This window comes from Talpa europaea (genome assembly GCF_964194135.1).
Source record: "Talpa europaea genome assembly, chromosome: 9".
In the NCBI taxonomy this organism is placed as follows: Eukaryota; Metazoa; Chordata; class Mammalia; order Eulipotyphla; family Talpidae; genus Talpa; species Talpa europaea.
Genome location: NC_140076.1, coordinates 92657830 through 92677879, shown reverse-complemented (window position 1 = coordinate 92677879; position 20050 = coordinate 92657830). Strand labels below are relative to the sequence as shown.

At 39.6% G+C, this 20050-nt stretch overlaps 1 protein-coding gene across 1 annotated transcript in view; it reads right to left on the bottom strand.

Moving 5' to 3' along the window:
- LRRC8C (leucine rich repeat containing 8 VRAC subunit C) overlaps positions 1 to 18342 on the bottom strand; it is a gene marked incomplete at both ends in the record, with an annotated part of 28033 nt that extends 9691 nt beyond the window's left edge. Inside the window, one exon of the mRNA XM_084244364.1 lies at positions 18205 to 18342. Coding sequence (XP_084100490.1) covers positions 18205 to 18342 — 138 coding nt within the window. The remainder of the gene's footprint in view (positions 1 to 18204) is intronic.
- Between the last annotated feature and the right edge of the window lie 1708 nt (positions 18343 to 20050).

Here is a 20050-nt window from a genome sequence, read left to right as displayed (position 1 = left end):
TAGAAAACTCATATACCTTGTTTGAAAATGTCTATATTGCTTTCATTTTTTAATAAGTTTAGTAAATTATAACATTCTCTGTTGACAGGAATTTCCCTTCAGCACTTTAAAATATTACCTACTTTCCTCTGGCTGAAATTTTTGCTATGAGATACCTGCTATTAGCTTGATTTTGTTCCTTAGTCGATATACTTTCACTATAATAGCTTTTAAGATTTTACCTTTCATCCCAGATCTACTATAGTTTCACTTTAATTTTGAAAGGCTGTAAATTAATTCTGTTCAAAACCTAGAGCTAAGAACACAGACTTCTTCAAATCTGGAAAATTTTAGCAAATATCTCTTTGAATGTTGCTTTAAAATTGCTTCACCATTTCTTCTACTTTTCCTTCAATTCCTATTAGATGTATGTATGTTAGAGCCTCCCAATGGATCTTTCAGTCTCTGTGTGTGTGTGTGTCTGTGTGTGTGTGTGTGTGTGTGTGAGTGTGTGTGAGAGAGAGAGAGAGAGAGAGAGAAAGAGAGAGAGAGAGAGAGAGAGAGAGAGAGAGAGAGAGAGAGAGAGAGAGATTTCAGCCCTATGTCTATGTTGATCTCAGTAAACTTATAACTCTCTTGTTATATCTACCTGCTTCCTACTCTTTCATGTTATATCTTCATTTCTTTGACCACCCTAAATACATTTATCTTCATTGTTTCAAATCTTACTGTCATGTGGAGTGAGTCAATGTTTCAACTGCTAGTTTTGTGGACAGGCTTTCTTAGCACAGTTTTCTTCAAGAGTTCTGGGTGGTAGGCTGGGTCGAGGAGCCTGTTTGTCATCATCTTTCATGGGTTCTTTTGTGGTTTCCTGTACCATCTCCAGGCCCCTAGTGCCTGATTAGGTCTTATCATGTTGTCTGATGTTCCACTGTGGTATCTGCACTTCACAGACCCAGTCAGGGAGAGAGTGGGGGTGGGGGCAACTCAGTTCTTGGTTGGGAGGTACCCCAGATGCACTGCTTCCTCTGAAGCCCCAGCCCCAGCATCCACTTATTGCCATTCTTTTTGGCTTCCTTTTGGGAGTGGGGGCCTTGGCTTCAAACAGTGACCTGGCTCCAGTCGCTTATCTTGCTTGTGCATTTTTAGTTCCCTTAACTGGCAGGAGCTGAGCTCCTGGCTGCTACCACCTACTTTTGGAAGAGAGCCCGGCTGTTGCTTTGGTCCCACTCAGTATTCCATTCGTGTAGCACAGAAATATTTATCTTCTTGTTGCGTCCATGTATGCATTTTTGTATTTGTTTTATTTCTTTTTATACTTTATCTTATATGTTTGAGCAGAGGGAGTATTTTTGAAATGTAACATTTGCTTTACTACCTTTTCCAGAAGAGAGAGTGTGCTTTAACAAAAAAGTTTGAATATAATATTATATATTTCACATATTATATATCATATATTATATATAATATATAATATATTATAATATATTATATATAATATATATTATATATTATATATAATATATGATATATAATTATATTATAATATAATAATAACATTAGTCTGAAGGCTAATATTATGAAGAGTTATAATGCATGAGTAGGGCCACACAAATAAACTTGTAATGCCCAATACCTTTCCTTACCAAAAAAAAAAAAAGTAGAATTACCTTATACATCTCCCATTAACAGCACATGAAAATATTTATTTTCCAACACCTTTATCAATAAAATTCACTGTGTTTTTTTACATGAACTATAACCCCAAAGTTATCTGTCCAGTTGGATTTTAAATCATAGTTATGACTATATTATCACTGAAATAAGAGAATTTTCCACATATGACAAGGTGTCATCATTCCAATATATTAACTTCTATTCCAGGTCTATCGATTGTGGCTTTTTTTTTTTTTAAGACAGTGCTTCACAGATCAGCCTGAATGTCCATTAATAGCTGATTAGATCAAGAAGATGCAGTACAGCCACACTGTGGAATACTATTTGGCTATAAGGAAAAATGAAATGTGGCCATTTATAGCAAAAATGGAGGGAGCTTGAGGAAACAATGTGCAGCAAAGTCAGAATGACAAAGACAAATCCTGAACCTTTAAATTGGAGATGGTTTGATAAAGTGAAAGCCTCACAATAGTTAGTGGGCTTTAGTAAACAGACGAGCACTCTGAGGTTAAGAGGGTGGGGCAAGGGGATAGAAAGGATGTTGGTGGTGGGAATAAAGACAGTACTTTCACTTTGTTATGTCAACTTTCATACAAACAGATAGACTGCAGACAAAAAGGCAGATTTGTGAACATAAAGGTGACTAATTTCACCTGCTACCTTCCACCCCTAAGATTCACATATAGCTGGTGCCAAAGGGCTCTTGCATGAAGCTGATGTCCAGATCTGCCCCCAATATGATAGAAAAAAACCAGTTATCACTGCTGACCCAAGAATGATCTAGCAAGAAAGAGAATCCAGAGGCTTACTCCCCAGGGCTTGTTGAGAGATACTAAGGACACCCTTTTTTTTTTTATCAATGAAAACTTACTGAACATCTACTATATGCTAAGCATCATAGGAAAATCAAGGGCATATGACCAATATTTGATGTTATCAAAGCACTTACAATCTTGTTGGAGAGACATAAATAGCCTCATGTAAAGTCAAACAGGCATGCAAACAAGGCAGAATCTATACTAAGTGAATGGTGGTGAGTACAATGAGTGTTCAGGCTTGGAGGGAGTAGAGAAGTCTTCAAGGAGTAGGAACAGTGCATTTGGGCCTCAGACTTAGTGGACTTGGATAGGTTAGTGGGAGAGGGTGAGGTCAAGACCTTGTGGCATCCAGAGACAGGAGCAGAGGGGTGCATTTGGGGAGAGCAAGGGAAAACATTGAAAGGAGGAACTATCACTCTTTCTCTCAAAGGCAGACCATTTTCTCTTAGGTAACAGGATGGAGATACGGGGATAGGGATGAACTTTCATACCACTAAGTGATCAGTTCATATACAATCTTAAGCATGTGTTCCCAGACACAGGACACCAGAAAACAAAGCATTTATCCTCAAAAGATGTAATATTTACCATAACCAGGGACAACATTAACTCTGAAAATGCAGGCTTTCTTTCAAGGTTAACTCTTGAAAATATTTTAATTACAAAAATATATTAATGAGAAAGAAAAGGAACGGGAAAGGCAGGGATGATGATTCCAAAGTGGGGAACATCTAAATGCTTTCCCTTTCAACAAATGTCTTCACTGGTCCTGCCAGATCTAGGTCCAGTACACATGGATTTGGGGGCAACTAGCACTGAGACACAGAGACACCTTCGTGAGCACCACACAGCCGCGTGCTCCCCAGCACACACACACGCACCTCATGCACAGCAGCACGCTCCCAGCACACACCAGCACCTGTCTCCAGTGGAGATGGAAAAGCCTAACTGCAAGGAAGTGGCATCATTTCCTGCCTGCTGTGCACATGGCATCTGCTTTCTTTTTTGATGCTGTTTAAAGCATATATGATAGAACAGGAAATAACACACTTTGTAGGGAGGAAGTTTAGGTAGAAAAGACAGGAAAAAAAACGGTCCAAAGCAAAATGCCAAATTTTATGGTATTTATTAATAAACACCAAGGCTGAGCAAAAGTCTGCTTTTATTGGTTGCTCATTTCCCCAATGGGAATAAAGAAAGAGAAAAATCAGACCCTGGCGCCGAGAGGCATGGAGTCAGTCTCTGGGGAAAAACTAATGGATTGGAGGGTGAACTGATTAAAAGTTGGATTTTTGAATTTCTGAGTTTTTCCAGTGATAACACATAATGATGGTGCACTTGTTACAGGTTTCTTGGATACATGATTAAAATCCAGACATCAAGTCACTCTTCTTAAGTATCATCAGAAATTTCTATGCTTGAGGAACATTAAGTACCACTAGTCTAGCATTAGAATTAAACACCGTAAAAGCTAATGTATTATTTCCTGAGTCATTCATATACAGAACAAGTCAAAAACACTTAAGTAGAACTGGAGCAGTTTTTTTTGCTCCCGTTTTCTACCACACACCTAAGAAAACATAACATAATTGTCTAGTTTCTTATGATTTTATCTCCCAGACCAGTAAGCTTCTCAAAGGTAGGCACCACGCCTCGTTGCTAGCTGCCAGCGTCTGGCACAAAAGCAGATAAGCAATGAATATAAGATGAATAAATAAACAATGTAACCCCCCCACCCCCCGAGAAAACCACAACAATGGCGACTACACACATTTATATAATCAGATGCCCGTGAACATCTGGAAACACTTGGCTTGTAACTACCTTTGAAATCAAACAACTCATTTCATGCATCCTCCAAAGTGCCGAATGATGTCAGCCCCAGTGTTTCCTAAAGCCAGAGCTAAGTGCTGACTCATTTAAGGGAAACAAAGAGGCACAGCAAGCACTCCCCCATCTATTCCTAAATGAAGAAGGAACCCTCACATCTCTATGAGGATCTAGTCTACATTTTGCTATTTCACTTAATAAAGGCAATTTGCCTACTGCTGTGAATGTAGATTTCCACTGACTTTTCTGAGGGGAAGGATGACCAGAGACACTATTAGTATCACTACTAGTGACATTTTTTTATTTTATACATTTTTTACATCGTTTTTCATTTTTGCACAATGTATGTATTTTCATCTTCGTCGTAGTCCCCATACAATTCCCACCCCCCTTGTTTTGATCCTACTCCCCCCCACCCCCCAGTGTGTCTCTGGTTTATCGTTGCTTGTGGCTTGTTGATTTTTACTTTATTATAATTAGTCTTTTTCCTGGTCCCTTATTTAGGTTTTCTAGATTCCTGCTATGAGTGAGACCATCCGGTATTTTTCTTTTTCTTTCTGGCTTATTTCGCTGAGCATGATCCCTTCCAGCTCCAACCATATTGCTTCAAATTGCATGAGTTTATCTTTTTGACTGTTGAGTAATATTCCATTGTGTATATGCACCACATCTTTTTTTTTTTTAGATTTATTTATTTATTTATACCACCACTGGGTACGCTCAGAAGTGCGGGAGGGTGAGAGAATTCACCAGAGCCGGAGCAGGGAGCAGAACAGGCAGATGGACGAAATACACTGCTGAGGGGAGCAGCGGGCGGCAGGAGAGGTCTGCTCGCCATGTGGGACCCTTGCCCGGAGGCTGGGGATGGAACCAGCGTGGCCGAGGCTGCCGGCAGCCTCACAACCCAGTGCTCAACCGCTGCACCACCGGGGAGGCCCAGCACCACATCTCCTTGATCCAGTCATCTATTTTTGGGCATTTGGGTTGTTTTCATAGCTTAGTTATTGTAAATAGTGCTGCAATAAACATAAGGGTGCAGGTGCCCTTTTGAATTAATGTTTCTGTGTCCTTTGGGTAAATACCTGCGAGTGGAATTGCTGGATCATATGGAAGCTCCATCTTTAGCACTCCCACCAGCAGTGCAGGAGAGTTCCTTTTTCTCCACACCCTCGCCAGCATTTGTTGTTGCTAGTTTTTTAATATGTGCCATTATCACTGGTGTAAGATGGTATCTCATGGTAGTTTTGATTTGCATTTCCCTGATGACAAGTGATGTTGAACATTTTTTCATATGCCTATTGGTCATTTGCATTTCCTGCCTGGAGAAGTTTGTTTGTTTTTTTTTTTTTTTAGCTCTTCTGCCCACTTTTTGACTGGATTATTTACTTTGTTTTTGTTGAGTCTCATCAGTTTTTTGTAGATTTTTGTGATCAGTCCTTCATTAGTGTTGTATGCAAAAATTTTCTCCCAGTCGGTGGGGCGTCTCTGTGTTTTGGTTACTGTCTCTTTTGCTGTACAGAAGCTCTTCAATTTGATGTAGTCCCAGCTGTTTATCTTTGCCTTCACTATCACTGCTTTGGGTGATGAGCCTTTAAAGATGTTACTGAAGTGTATGTCATGTAGTGTTTCGCCTATATTTCCTTCTATATATTTTATGGTTTCAGGTCTTATGTCTAGTTCTTTAATCCATTTTGAGTTGGTTTTTGTGCATGGTGTGAGGTAGTAGTCAAGCTTCATTCTTTTGCATGTAGCAACCCAGTGTTCGCAGCACCATTTATTGAACAAACTTTCTTTGCTCCATTGCATATTCTTTGCTCCTTTGCTAGTGACAATTTTTTTAACCCTTTGTTTGCCTCAGATTTTACAGTAATCGAATGCTCTCATTTTTTGTGTCTTACTGGTTGTGTTTGCATTATATGGTTTTTCCTATTTTGAGGACAGCTGCTCCATGACAAACAAGGGATTAGAAAAACATTTTTCAAAAATGAAGGAGTAGGATTTACAACTTTTTTCATTTTGTTTCATGACATATATCATAAGACAATTGGGCTGGTGAAGTATTTGGTCCATGTTAATTTAAGATTGAAGTGGAAAGCATTCATTTCAAAGTCAAAAATCCCTGTGAGAAGATTCATTAGACATATTAAAACTGTGGATAAACACTAGGAACATACAGTTTATGATTCATAACAAGCAGAATTTGTTTTGGTTGTTTGAAGTTTGAAATATGTAAAATTATGTTCTTGAAATAATAAAGGAGATGCTCTTTTGGAAGCCGTCCCCAGGGCTGTAATCTTAGTTCTGTACACGACTTGTCTCTAGACACCATACAGTTTACTGATAAATCTGTGAGCAGGAGCAAGATAAAAGAAATTGGGAGAGTCCAAAGAGAAACATAAATCCTCTGGACTATCCACATGCAATGTGCAAACAGCCTAGTTCTAAACATTGGATGCATCCAAATAAATTTTAAAAATTGTGCTCAAAAGATTGCTTCAAAATGATTAGAGATTTATTATAACAAATGATGAATAAATTGCCATAGCACTACTCAGCAAGTGAACATTGTCAACTTTCAGGCTGTGGTCCAATCTATTTGTGAGAGAAACAGGTACCTTGTTGTAACATCACAGAAGACTTGCAGGTAAAGCAAAAGTCAAGGCAAGTTTAGTAGTTCAGGTATATCGTCTTGTAGGAGGTTTTTTTTTTTTAAGTTATTATGTTTTGGGAAGTTAAACTAACTACAGAAATATTATTAATTTGCGTAAAAAAGTTCCCACACATTCCCGGCAAAGAGATCTTTAACCATATAGGGTAAATTTCAGTTATGAATTTTTCTCATTTCTAAATCATCCAGATGACTGATCTCAGGGAGAACGCAAGAGTTTTCTTTGCTCTTCCTTACTTCTAGGAGAGGTGGTAAAAAGCAGAGATGGTAACATTAAGGAAAAGCATTGAACCTTGGTGTGCATAAGGTGTTAAGGCCCTGAATTTAAGCAGGATTCTTCTCTGTTGGGATTAGAATTGAATTCCCTCTTCAGAGCTCCTCTCGCATGTCATCGTCTCGACTTCTCTCTTCTTCCTTGAAGAAGATGTGATGTGATGGGTCTAAACTGCCCCTCTGTTGGGAAGAGATCACATCCCAGGAGGACCCTGAGTAGAACCTGCAGTTCTCCTCCTGGCTTTAGGGAGACTCAATAATCAGTTAGGTCAAGTGAATTTAAAGAAAAAGGTGAAATCTATTCCCAGAACATCAAACAAGAAATGTGAATATTCCCATATGGTTTTAGCTAAAACATAGCTTTTTTGAGGCTCAGTTATATTACATGAACAGGATAGGCATTATTTCCATTTCAGATTCAATGTGGGAAAAAATGATGATAAAATAAAAATGTATAATTTTGATTCTCTTTATAGACTCCAGTTGCCTTCCCTTTTCCCCTTTTTCTCCTCCTATCTCTTCCTTGCTTGTGTTTCTTTTTTCTTGCTCTGGGCAGGCAGAGATTAAAGTGTGGAGAAGGACTCTGTGGAGGCTCCTTGTCTAGCTCCTCATCGTCTTCTGGTCATGCAGACCTTCAGTGCTTAGGCAAAGGAATTCCCAGTGACTTATCCAAGGTCTGGCCTAGCTCGCCAGGAGGTTGACAGTAAGGTCTGGAACCAGAGCTTAGCTTCATGAAATAGTCTTTTGCCTGATCTTGTCCTACCTCTCTGTAGCACCCTGCAGAGTCTTTTGAAAGAGGGTACTGGGCAGCTGTGGGAGGGAAGAATTGGGTCATTTTGTCCTTAACCTTAGACCTTGCTCAATCTGTTTGCCAAAGACCCAGCCAATCACACTCAGGACTACATGGAAATGTCCTAAATGAAGACAAGGCAACTGAAGTCTATAAAGAGAATCAAAATAATACATTTTTATTTTATCATCACTTTTTCCCACATTGAATCTGAAATGGAAATAATGCCTATCCTGTTAATTTAATATAAATGAGCCTCAGAAAAGCTATATGTTTTACCTAAAACCATATGGGAATGTTCACATTTCTTGTTTGATGTGCTAGGAATAGATTTAACCTTTTGCTTTAAACTTATTTGACCTAGCTGATATTATACAAATCAGTCCAGGTTTTGTATTTCCCGTGAGCAGAGGTTTCTTAAAAGTAAAATCACAATGTAGCTGCTGGCCTGTTGATTAAAGAAAAGTTTTGTGGCTAAGTAGCCACAAAAAAAGTATAGCGCTTCTAAAAATATAAACTTGATTAACCCAAACAATCATGCATAGATGTCATCCAGAGGGGAGCAATTTCTAGAATACTTTATCATCACACATTAAGCATTTTCTGAGTCTCATATCCAGTCCCCACATTTAAAAAGTTAACATCAACATCCCCTATGCTAACATATGAACTTGAGGTTACATAGCCTTAAACAGGAAGGTGTCAACTCAAATTTAAAATAGCTGATCCCAATTTTGCTGGGTAAAGGTCTTCTTCTTAGGGAAGCTAATGTTTTGAACTTGCTATTACATGATAAGAAGTCATAGGTACCATTAAACCTTTATTTCTTTTTTCTTTGAAATAGAAAGTGCTGCTAAAAAAAAAGTTGAAAGTCTTTATTTGCTAGAAACTTTTAGATAGACATTAATTAAATTTTACTTTGCCTGAAAAGTCTTATTTTTAGGAACATAATTTAAACCATCCTACATAGACTATCTAGAACTTGGATTTTCCCAGAAAGACTTAATATACAGTATATTACTGTTTTCTGCAAAGCTTCTTCCTCCCTCTCTTCTTTCCCTCCTTTTATGCCTCCTCCTCATCTCCCATTTCTCTCCTAGCTTGCTTTCTTTCCTTTTATTCCCTTATACCATGTTCTCCCCTGCACCAACATAAATGATCATCCCTCCCCTAAATTTTAGTGTAAGATTGTAAAGTTTATTAATAATGCTTTGAAGTCATAATTTATGAGGACTGATTAACTTAATAATATCAAGTCCATGCCATCCAAAAATGTACAATGCCTTTCCATTTATTCAAATTACCTTACATGTCATTTAAGAGACATTAAAAAGCTTTTAGCGAGGGTTTTGTGTATTCTTGGTTAGTTTAATTCACAGATGCTCAATAATTTTTTTTTAAAGATTTATTTATTTATTTATTTATTTATTTATACAAGCACTGGGTACAGTCAGAAGTGCGGGAAGGTAAGAGAATTCACCAGAGCCAGAGTAGGGAGCAGAACAGGCAGACTGACGAAATACACTGCTGAGGGGAGCAGCGGGTGCGACAGGAGAGGTCTGCGAGCCATGTGGGACCCTCGCCCACAGTCAGGGATCAAACTGGCACTGCAGAGGCTGCGGGCAGCTTCACAGCCCAGCACTCAACTGCTGCGTCACCAGGGGAGGCCCTGCTCGATAATTTTTGATTTTGTTTTCTATGTGAATGATTTCTTACTATTTGTTAAATCTTTTACAGTTGGTATGTATCTCTCTAGTTGAGTGTGTTTTACTTTATATTTTAAAAAGTGAACACACAACAATAACACTGGCTTAATTATTTTTTCATTATATAAAGGCTGAATGTTCCAAGACAGCAGAAATTACAAAATATCCCACCAAAATGTGCTGTAGTTTACAAAGGAAAATAGTCACATAGAGAAAGAAGGAGCAACACTCTATATATGCCAAACAGAAGACTCCAGATGGAACCTCGAGATTTACTACTCTGGCAGTTAAAATGTAACCAGCATCATGGGCCTCCCTGGTGGTGCAAGGGGTTAGGACGCAGCCTATGAAGCTATCTTTAGCCACTGAAGCATGAGTTCAATCCCCGGCTGGGGAGATACCCACATGGTGCAGCAGACCTTTCCTGTCTTGCCCACTGCTCCCCTCACAGCGTATTTCAGTCAATCTGCCTATTCTGTTCCCCGTTCTGTCTCTGGTGATCCTCTCACCCCCACACCTCTGGCCTGTACCCCAGTTCTTGTATGCATAACTAAATAAATCTTTTAAAAAAATGTAACCAGCATCAGCCTTATCCTCACACAGGGTCTCTACGTGGCAGAGAGTATGCAGATATAGTCAGTGTTATCAGTGAAATGAGAAAGATAGGAACCAAATTAGGGAAGAAAGGGAACAGTAGATGTTTGCCTCATAGAATTAACAAATTGGGAAGGTTCCAAGTATAGGGTGCTGATTAGAAATACAACATCTACCCATATCATAGGAAATCTAGCTACACACAGGTTTTGGAGATTGATAGCCCAGGATCAATAATAACTAAATACATGGCAATTATTTGCTTCACATAAAAAACAAAAACAAAAATCCACCAACATTGTCAGTGCTTTGTTATCTGAGGAAAAAATTGTACTGTTAAGTAACCAATAGGCAACACAATCAGAAAAATCCAAAATAGTGAGATAAAGGGAAATGTTCTTTAGTCACTGGCTGGCATTAGATGGCATCCAATGATCTAAGAAAAGCATTTAGATTCATGCCTTGTGTTAAACCCAAAAGGGTGAGGTAAAAGGCATTCATATATTATTCTCGTGGCCAGGAATTCACTGCGCATTAAATTGTCAAGGTGATAGATGGCAAGAAGTAAAGTTCTAAGGAAGATCAAAAATAACGGTTTGAATAAACCACCATACCAAGGAAGCCCTAACTAAGGCATATTTTTTTCACTAGATAGAACAAGGAGTTTGGAAGCGTTTCTTCTACTGCACCCACCACCATGCCTCCAGAGATGACAGAGGCTGCTCTTTAAATTTATTTTCACTATCAAATGATTTTTTTTCATATTCTCCAGAGAAACAGGTAGAAGGTGTCAGGGGTCCACAGAACCTTTACAAAACATATCTTAGATGAGGTCTTTATCTGCTACTTTATCCGCATTCTGAATTTCCTTAAACAACAGGCTAATCTAAGTAAGAATTTCTAATTCTCTTTAAATTCAGATTTGGCAAAAGAAAACGATGGACTAGAAATCCGGGATAGTGTGGGAGAGTGAATGGGAAGTGGGGAAGGCAGTAGAAGCAAGAATTCAGAGTCCACTATCAAAAGAAAGGAAAAACTCTGGACTCATAATTTTTACTACTGTACCTTCCAGTGACTGGCATGTGAGTATTTTTACCTGAAGGCCATTTGCCATGGGGTTAAATGCCTGAATCAGAGAAGCAGCCATTAATGTCAGTGTGGACCAAAAATGAAAATGGGGTCAACTCTGACCAACTCAAATGCCCCTAACTCTTCAGTGTCTCCTATCAACCAGTTTGCTCTTGGTGGCTGGCTTAAGCTTAAGAATTTTTTTCTTTAGGTGGTTTCAAGCCATGAGATCATTCTCTCTCTTTCAGAAAGCAGGAAATGTCTTTCCTGTGTAACAGGCACAGAGCAGTCCCCTAGGGCTTCAGGGGGCTTGTGTCTCACAGTTCCTGTTTCTGGTTTCTAACTGCTAACTCTATATTTGGTAACGGCTGGCCTGCCTGTGGGCTGTTTTGGATTTGGTCTTAATAAGATAACCTGAAGTAACTGAGCAGAGATCTGAAGCAATCTTATTTTTCCAGGAAGCAACATGTTGACCTTTCAGGATTTGGTCTATTTTATCAAGTGTGTTGTGTTTTGGACTAGCGTTGTTTATAGCTCAAAGTTTGGTGTTTACATTAATGGTCCTTGAGGGTGTGTGACTGTGACAGTACAGGAATAGGGTACATGCATGCTCCTGGCTTACAATGAGTTTATATTTGTTTCTGATGCGGACTGATGTAATCTAAGGAATGCTTTTTATACATGCTCTTATTCCATAGCAGTCTTGAAAATAGCAACTCGCTCAGAAATGAATAAATATTTTTCAGATGAGTAAGACAAGAGTGTTGATTCTAATCCTTTTACATCAGGGCCAGAAAGAATCAACACTCCGATTGATAGTTAATAACTTCTTCTATCCCCCAGTATTTTCAAAGCTGTGTAGTATTAAACCTATTTGAACATAATCTTTAAGGAGTGAACAAGTCATCAACTATTATTTGCCATGGGAAGAAGCCATTTACAAAACAGTCAAAAAGCTACTGGGTTATTTTTTCAATGACCCAGGGAGCTCTTCTAACCCTACCTTGGATCTGGCTCTTCTGCTTTCCAACCAGAAGAGTTAACTGCTTTTCTACGACCAGAAAGGACTGCATTTGTGTTTTACAAATAGAGAATCAAGGCATAAAAACATTGTAACTACGAAAATATCACCTTGGAAATGGGAAAGGAATTTGAGTTTCATAGAGAACCCTTTGTTTATGAAGTTATCAATCATTAAGCCAATTTCAGGGGATTATCACAGCAGAACTAAAATAAAAGCTCAGATTTACCCCGAAGGAACATTCCTGTAATCTATAATATGGATTCTGTGTGGTTTTACTTTTTCTTAGTAACATATCTTATTTTAATTCTTGCCTATTTAATGCTTACTATAGGTAAACAGTGTACTTGGTCTTAGATTGGAAATTATTCTTTCCGTAGTAGGTATACAATGAATAACCTTTAAAAATTTAAGCTGAATTTCAGACAATTGATTCTTTATATAACAATTTATTTTCCTCTTTTAGTCACTTTAAACTTGCCTTTATACTAAAAATACTGCGTAACAAACCAAAATTCAGCCACACCTTCTGTATAAATATAATGGTTTCATTATATCCCATGGCAGAGCACAAGGGGTAAAAACATATGCTGGAGAGTCAGCCCGAGGTCTGGACCCTTACCGCATCTCTCATGCCTTCATCTTTCATTTCTCATATCGCAAAAGTTACTTAACTGGTTATTCTTCAAGATTTGCATCTGAAAATGGGACTCGTCTGCCGCTAAACAGAATATGTACAGATTCTCACACAGGCCCAACCAGTGTTTACTCAGAACAGCGCCATTGTCACTCTGGGAGATGACTCTTCTTGTGCATAGGAATGATACCAGTTGCAAGGTGTCCCCAACGTGCTCTCATGCCAGTCCATGGGGCGGTGTGAAATGACCATGTAAAATCTTCCCTTTAGGCTGATTTTTTCTTTCATTCCTCTTTCCAAAAATATCTTTGATTGTGTAGACTTATTCTTTGAAAATCTTGGCTCAGTTATCACCTCCTTTAGTTCCTAATTTTTAGTAGTTGAGATCATTTAAAATTCTCGAAGTTTACACCATTCAGACACTGACTCAGTAAATGATGTTGCTTTTGTACTTCTGTGGTCTTCAGACTATTAACAACATGAGGGCAGGACTGCATGGTATTTCTCTCTCTTTTTTTTTTAATTATATAAACTATAATTATATAACTAGTTATATAAACTAATTTATATAACTATAATTTTGGGTGTACAATTCACACCTCCATATCTGTAGGTCCTTCATTCACCCTCCAACTTTCTGGCGCCACAACCCAACCCCCCTCCCCTAGTCACCCCTCCCTTCCCAACCCCATCCCTTCTGGTTGCAAGTATATTTTTCAGAGTCTAAGAATTATTCTTGTTGTTTTTCTAATTTGTTGTCTTGGTTATTTATATTCCACAGTGAGTGAGGCCATCAGGCAACTGTCTTTCACTTTCTGTCTTATTTCTCTTAGCATCATCATCTGAAGACTCAGTTATTTTGTCTCAAAAAGGCACATCATCTCTTTTAATAGCTGAGAACGGTATTTCAGTATCTAGCACTGCCTGATAAGTCCTTGGTACTCAGGGATGTTTGACAGGATGGTCCACGATATTGAGTTCTGAGCCCAGTAGCCCCCAGATTCCAATGCAAACTTCCTTTGGGGCATCTCACTTTTTGTAGAACCTTGACACCTCAGATTACACTTGCTGTCAACCTGCATCCACTTTCTTTTTACAAGCTGTAAGCATGAAACAAGCCTGTGTGTAGAGGGCCAGGGTTAGGTCTCCTGTCTGAGAAGTGGGCACTGACGGTGGCAGGTAGTGCCATGGTGCTGGGCTGAGTGGTAGGTGGGGGTTGAGGGAGGGATCAAGAGCTTCTCTATAGCAGATATACGATGGGAGCTGTGGCCTGGAAGGTGCTCCTCACCACGTACAGGAAAAGATGCTTAAGTTGTGCTTGAACTCACGGTGCACACCTCTCCCAAAGGATGTTTATTTTATTTTCTAGGTATACGCTCTTGTTTACAATCATTTTGTTCCAAATTAGTTACTAGTTCTTACAGATTTTCTGTGTGCTCTCTTTTTTTCTGCATTTCATCCTCCTGCAGTAAGTTAAACACGAGAAAGCATTCCTGGGCTGGTGAACCACATCTTGTGGCAGTGCTAGGTAACCAGCACAGTTATAAAGATGTCTAGACCACCTGCTGATGTATGTCACCTTCTTCCCCTATTTCCCAAACTGGTCATTCCAAATTTTTGACCTTCTCCCCAAGATTCCTACTAGTCACTACCTTCCCTGTTGTCACATCCTGTGATCGTTCTTCCCTCTCACTCTTGCAGCTGGTGTCTCTTCAACTTCACAGAAACCATAAGGCATAAGCTCCAATCTTTCTGCCCCCTCCCCTCCATAAGATGCCTCTGCGGCCATGACTCCCATTATGATAGAAGGTACCCAAGTCAAGGGTAATCCTTCCCCCTGGAAGATGGCCACCCCTCTCTGACCCTAAACTTCTGAGTTGGAAAGGATCCCGCCTTACTTAGTATTTCTACTTGGAACTCTAACAGATTCTAACTTACCATGCTCAAAAACAAACTTTTCCAGTTGCTCAGGCCTAACAATCTTAAGAGTCATTCTTGATTTCTTTTTTTTCTCCACTACATTCAAACTTTCAGCAAATCTTAGTGTTTTACTTATATATATATATATATATATATATATATATATAAATATATATATGTACATACACACACACACACACCCTCACACACCCACACCCACCATTGCTTCAGCCCTGTTTCAAGCCATCTGACTCATGTCTTGCGTGGACTATTGCATTAGCCTGCTAAATAAACCCCTGCTTCCATCCTGTCCCTACACTATATTCTCAATAGCTAGTGTCTTGTTAAAATATCAGTCATGTAATGATAACCCTTAAAATACTTCAAATATGTTCTATCTCACTCAGCGCAAAGTCAAAATCTGTAGAGTGGTCTACAAGGCCTGCCTGACTTGGCATGTGTTGCCCTTTGGGCCTCATTCATCACCCCTCTTCTCACCCAGTCTGCTCCAGCACACTGGCCTTCTGGCTTTTACTTGAACAGGCCAGGATATCCCTTCTTCAAGCCTATAACATCACCAAAGGTCTTTCTCGGTTCAGCTCAACATGCAGACATAAGATATCCTCAACCTCACTGGGCACCAGAATCACTTAGCTACAGGATTGGAGTCACAGGTCATTAGCAAGGCAGAAAGCCACTCTGGGGGAATCTTCCCCACTGTCCAGCAGTGGTCCTCACTGCTGCCCAGGAGCTAGTCCCTGAGCCTCTCATGCCCGTAGCTTCTCAGCTGCAAAGAAAAGAGATCCTCTGTAGCTAGGTTCTGGAGTCACTTCAACCTAAAAGTCTTATTATTCTCCAGAGGTGTCAATATCTCTGCAACTCAATAGATACATCTTCCACATCTGAGGGACATGCCCAGTTACAAGTGTCACCTCAGTCATGGAAGGCCATGGTATGGCTTCCTGCAGGCATTTTCTAGTCCTCCCAGCTCAGATGCAGTGGAGCAGTCAGCGGTCACTTGTACCACATGCAGTGCTGCCTAGTGACATGGTTACCATTCTGTCTCAGGTCTCCAGGGACACTGAGCTAGAAGGTTGAGAAAGTCAGAGTCTCCTACAGAGAGGAAGGATTCTGTTAACACTCTGTACACATGTCTCTTGATCTCGCTCTTCCCTATGTCTGGATTGCTGGTAGAACATTTGTATGGCCTGTTCCAGCACCTCCTTCAATTCCTTTGTCAAAAGCCACCTTCCCTGAGGAAGCTGGGAATGCTGAAAACTCATCTCAGCTGCTAGAACCTCCGACCATCCTCATAGGCTTTCTTTTCTACCACTTTACTACCTTCTGATATATATAATTGACTTTTGCTTGTTTTATTCCCATAGAATAAAGGCTTCCAAGGCTGGCATGTCAATTCCCCTAGTGTTGTATACCTGTCATCTGAAACAGTATGGTAACAGATGGTTTCTTAATAACTCTTTGTTTTATTTGGGAATGAATTTATGCTGCTTCTCTCTCAAACTCTGCTTTTTCATTGGCAACCTTTTTGGGGGAGGGATGGTCAAAACATTTTTACCCTGCAAATAAAAGAGAGGGACTTTGGAGTCAAACTGCTGGGGTTTCAATCAGTGCTCTGCCACTGACACAAGTGGGTTACCATGAGGATGACATGGATTAAAACTTCTATAAAGTGTTCAGAAAAAGTGCTTGACACACAAGAAGCGCTATGCAGTAACAATTATTAAAATCAGCTTTAAAAAGGCTTAATTTTAACCTGCACCACGTCTAGCTATTTCTGTCTCTTCCCAGCTCCCCCTCCTCTCAGCTAATCTACTTGAAAGCTGCATCAACCCCACAGCCTTTACTGTAACTTTCATTCACTTTTCCAACCACTGGAAATTAGATTTCTAACAATCTAGTTGCTGCTTTTCTCCCTGTCATCTGTAACTTGCACCACCTACCATCACTGACCATATCTCCCCCGGCTTCTGAGATATTCCTGCCTCCTTCTGATTCCGGCCTGTCCTTATCGCTGGCCCTTCTCAGTCTTTTTCAGAGGTGCCCCCTGCTTCCTGGTTTATTCTTGAATGTTATTCCTGCTACCATCTCATTCACCACCTTTTCCTGACTTCAATGACACCCAAGGGGTGTCAGTCCCACTGACAGTTCCCCAAAGATAACCTGTTCTTTCTCACTTCTATGGTTTTGATCCTTCTTACCTCTTTCCTCTTCAACTCCCAATTCCTACTCCCAGACTCACTTACCTGGTTCTCCAACTTTTAATTCAACTATCAATTTTTCTCTTGTGCCCAAGCTGAGTGCTCTTCTGTACCTACTATGTCTCTATCCTAGCATAACACAAACATTTCTTAATGCAGGTTTATTTAGTTTTCCCTTAGAAACAAACTACTTACAGGTAACTATGTCATCAAAGTATAGTGCCTGGCATGCAGTAGGCATGAAAAGATATCTGGATTCAATATAAGAGTACATGCATCTATATTGAGTAAATTTTGCTTGGGTTACATTTTAATACTGAACTAATCATTGGGTAAAATAATATTTTATGAAAACATTAGTTCTTCCAGAAAACCTTACCAGGGGTAAGTATAGTTGGTGAAGAAAAGAAAAAAGTTCTATTTTTGAATATAAATGACACTGTGGATACAGATGCTATATCTTACTCTAAAGCCAACTTTGAGGGTCTCCCCGGTGGTGCAGCGGTTGAGCGCTGGGTTGTGAAGCTGCCTGCAGCCTCTGCAGCACTGGTTCGATCCCCGGCCACCAGCGAAGGGCCCACATGGTGCACAGACCTCTCCTGCCATGCCCGCTGCTCCCCTCAGCAGTGTATTTTGTCGGTCTGCCTGTTTTGTTCCCCACTCTGGCTCTGGTGAATTCTCAACCTCCCGTGCTTCTGACTGTACCCAGTGCTTGTATAAATAAATAAATAAATAAATCTTTTTTTTTTTTAATAAATAAATCTTAAAAAAAAGATTTAAAAAAAAATAAAGCCAACTTTGAAAGATAAGGGACTCTGATATTAATGACATCAAAAATTACTTAACCATAGTCAAGTGCAGTTTGGGCTCTAAATAAGTGTGTGGGCTCCCTGCCATGCTTACAAATACCATACACAAGCAGAGAAGAGCAACTCACATTTACATGGCTCAAAATCGCACACACTAGTTCCTCTGACTCCCACTCTGACTGTCCTGGCACTTACCTGTAAAGTACATCCAAACACACCGATCATCAGCATGGCCACAGACAGGTAGTCGGTGAACACATCCCACCACGGTTTCAGCACCCGGAAGGCAGGCTGCTGCTCAGAGAACTGCCGAAATTCTGTCACAGGAATCATGTTTCTGAGAAAAGAAAGGTAACCAATGCATTAATTTATCTTCACACATTGCATCATTAACCGAATTCAAAATGCTGCTTCAGCCCTTCAGTAACAGTGCTCTGAATTTGTCCAGGAGCTGTTGACACATCTGTGTTTTAAGAGACCTCTGAGTAAAACCATCATTCGAGGAAACAGGGAGCTGCCCCGGCAAAGAGCAAGCACTTCTCCTAACAATTATCTACCTGTGCGCAACAGGAGCAGCTCATATGTCTCCTGGACTCTCCATTTCCCTAAGCAGAACATGCAAATGCCATAAGAAGTGGAGGCCATCCTTTGAAATATTTTTGCTATTTATCTTACCATCTTGGGATTGTTATTTTGAATGTTTAGTCCTCTATTTTATTGGGGTAACACTGGTTTACAACACTATATATATTATGGGCTTAGGTCCATACCTCTTGACGCCACACTCACAACCAAAGCACCAATAACCCTTCACCATCATGTTCAATGGGTCCCCACTCCCCTTTGCTTTCCACCCTGACCCCCACTCTGGTAGCCAAAGTTCTACAGTCAGATTTCTAGGGTCTGCTCTGTATTTTTTCTCTCTTCCTTTACTTTGTTTCTTTATTTTACATGTGAGTAAAATCAACCAGTATTTATTTTTCTTCTTCTGAATTATTTCATTTAGCATAATACCCTCCAGTTTCATGCATGTTGTTGCCAATGGCAAAAAAAAAATCATATTTTTAAAGAATAATATTCTAACATATCTCTGGGCACTTATGTTGTTTCTATAACTTGGCTATTGTAAACAGTGCTGCAATGAACATGTGGCTCTAATAGAGTGGCTCTATTCCTAAGAATGAATGTTTTAGAATTCTTCGGGCAGATATCTAGGAATGGAATTGCTGGATCATATGGTAGATCTATTTTTAATATATTTAGAAAAACTCCATACTCTTTTCCATAGGGATTAGACTAGTCCATATTCCTGCCAACAAAATGAAAGAGGGTTTCTTTTACTCTCTACCCTTACCAACATTTGCTCTTTCTGGTCTTTTTAATATGAGCCAGTCTCACGGTGTGAGGGGCTCTCTTACGGTTTTGATTTGCATGTCCCTGATGATCAGTGCCGATGAACATTTTTTTTCATGTGTATGTTGGCCATTTGTGTCTTCTCTGGAGAAGTGTCTATTTAGCTCTTCTGCCTTTCTTATTGTTGAATTGTTTGTAGATCTTAGATGTTAATATTTGATCTGATGTATGACATGCAATTATTTTCTCCCACTCAGTGTGGTGTCTTCTCATGCTACTGATAATTTCTTTCTCTGTGCAGAAACCCACATATATTAATCCTCTACATTGTTAAGTCAAATGATTGGTGTTAGCCACCACCACTTTATTTGCTCTATCAGCAGCATTTTCATGATTTGATTTTTAAAAATTATATTATTTTTGAGGTAACAGTAGTTTACAACATTCTATATGATTTGGGGGCACAGGTTTATACATTTTCAATGTTTATTACAACACCACAGCCACCACCAAAACACCCACAATCTTCCACCACACTCCATTTGTGGCCTTCAGGATGCCACAGCATTGAGGCTTTCCTCCTACTTCCTTTGCTGTTTCTTTTTCAATTTCTTTGCTGTTTCTCTCTTTGGCCCCAGATATTTTCCTTTGGTAGAAGAACTGGGGTATAGGCCAGAGATGCAGGGGC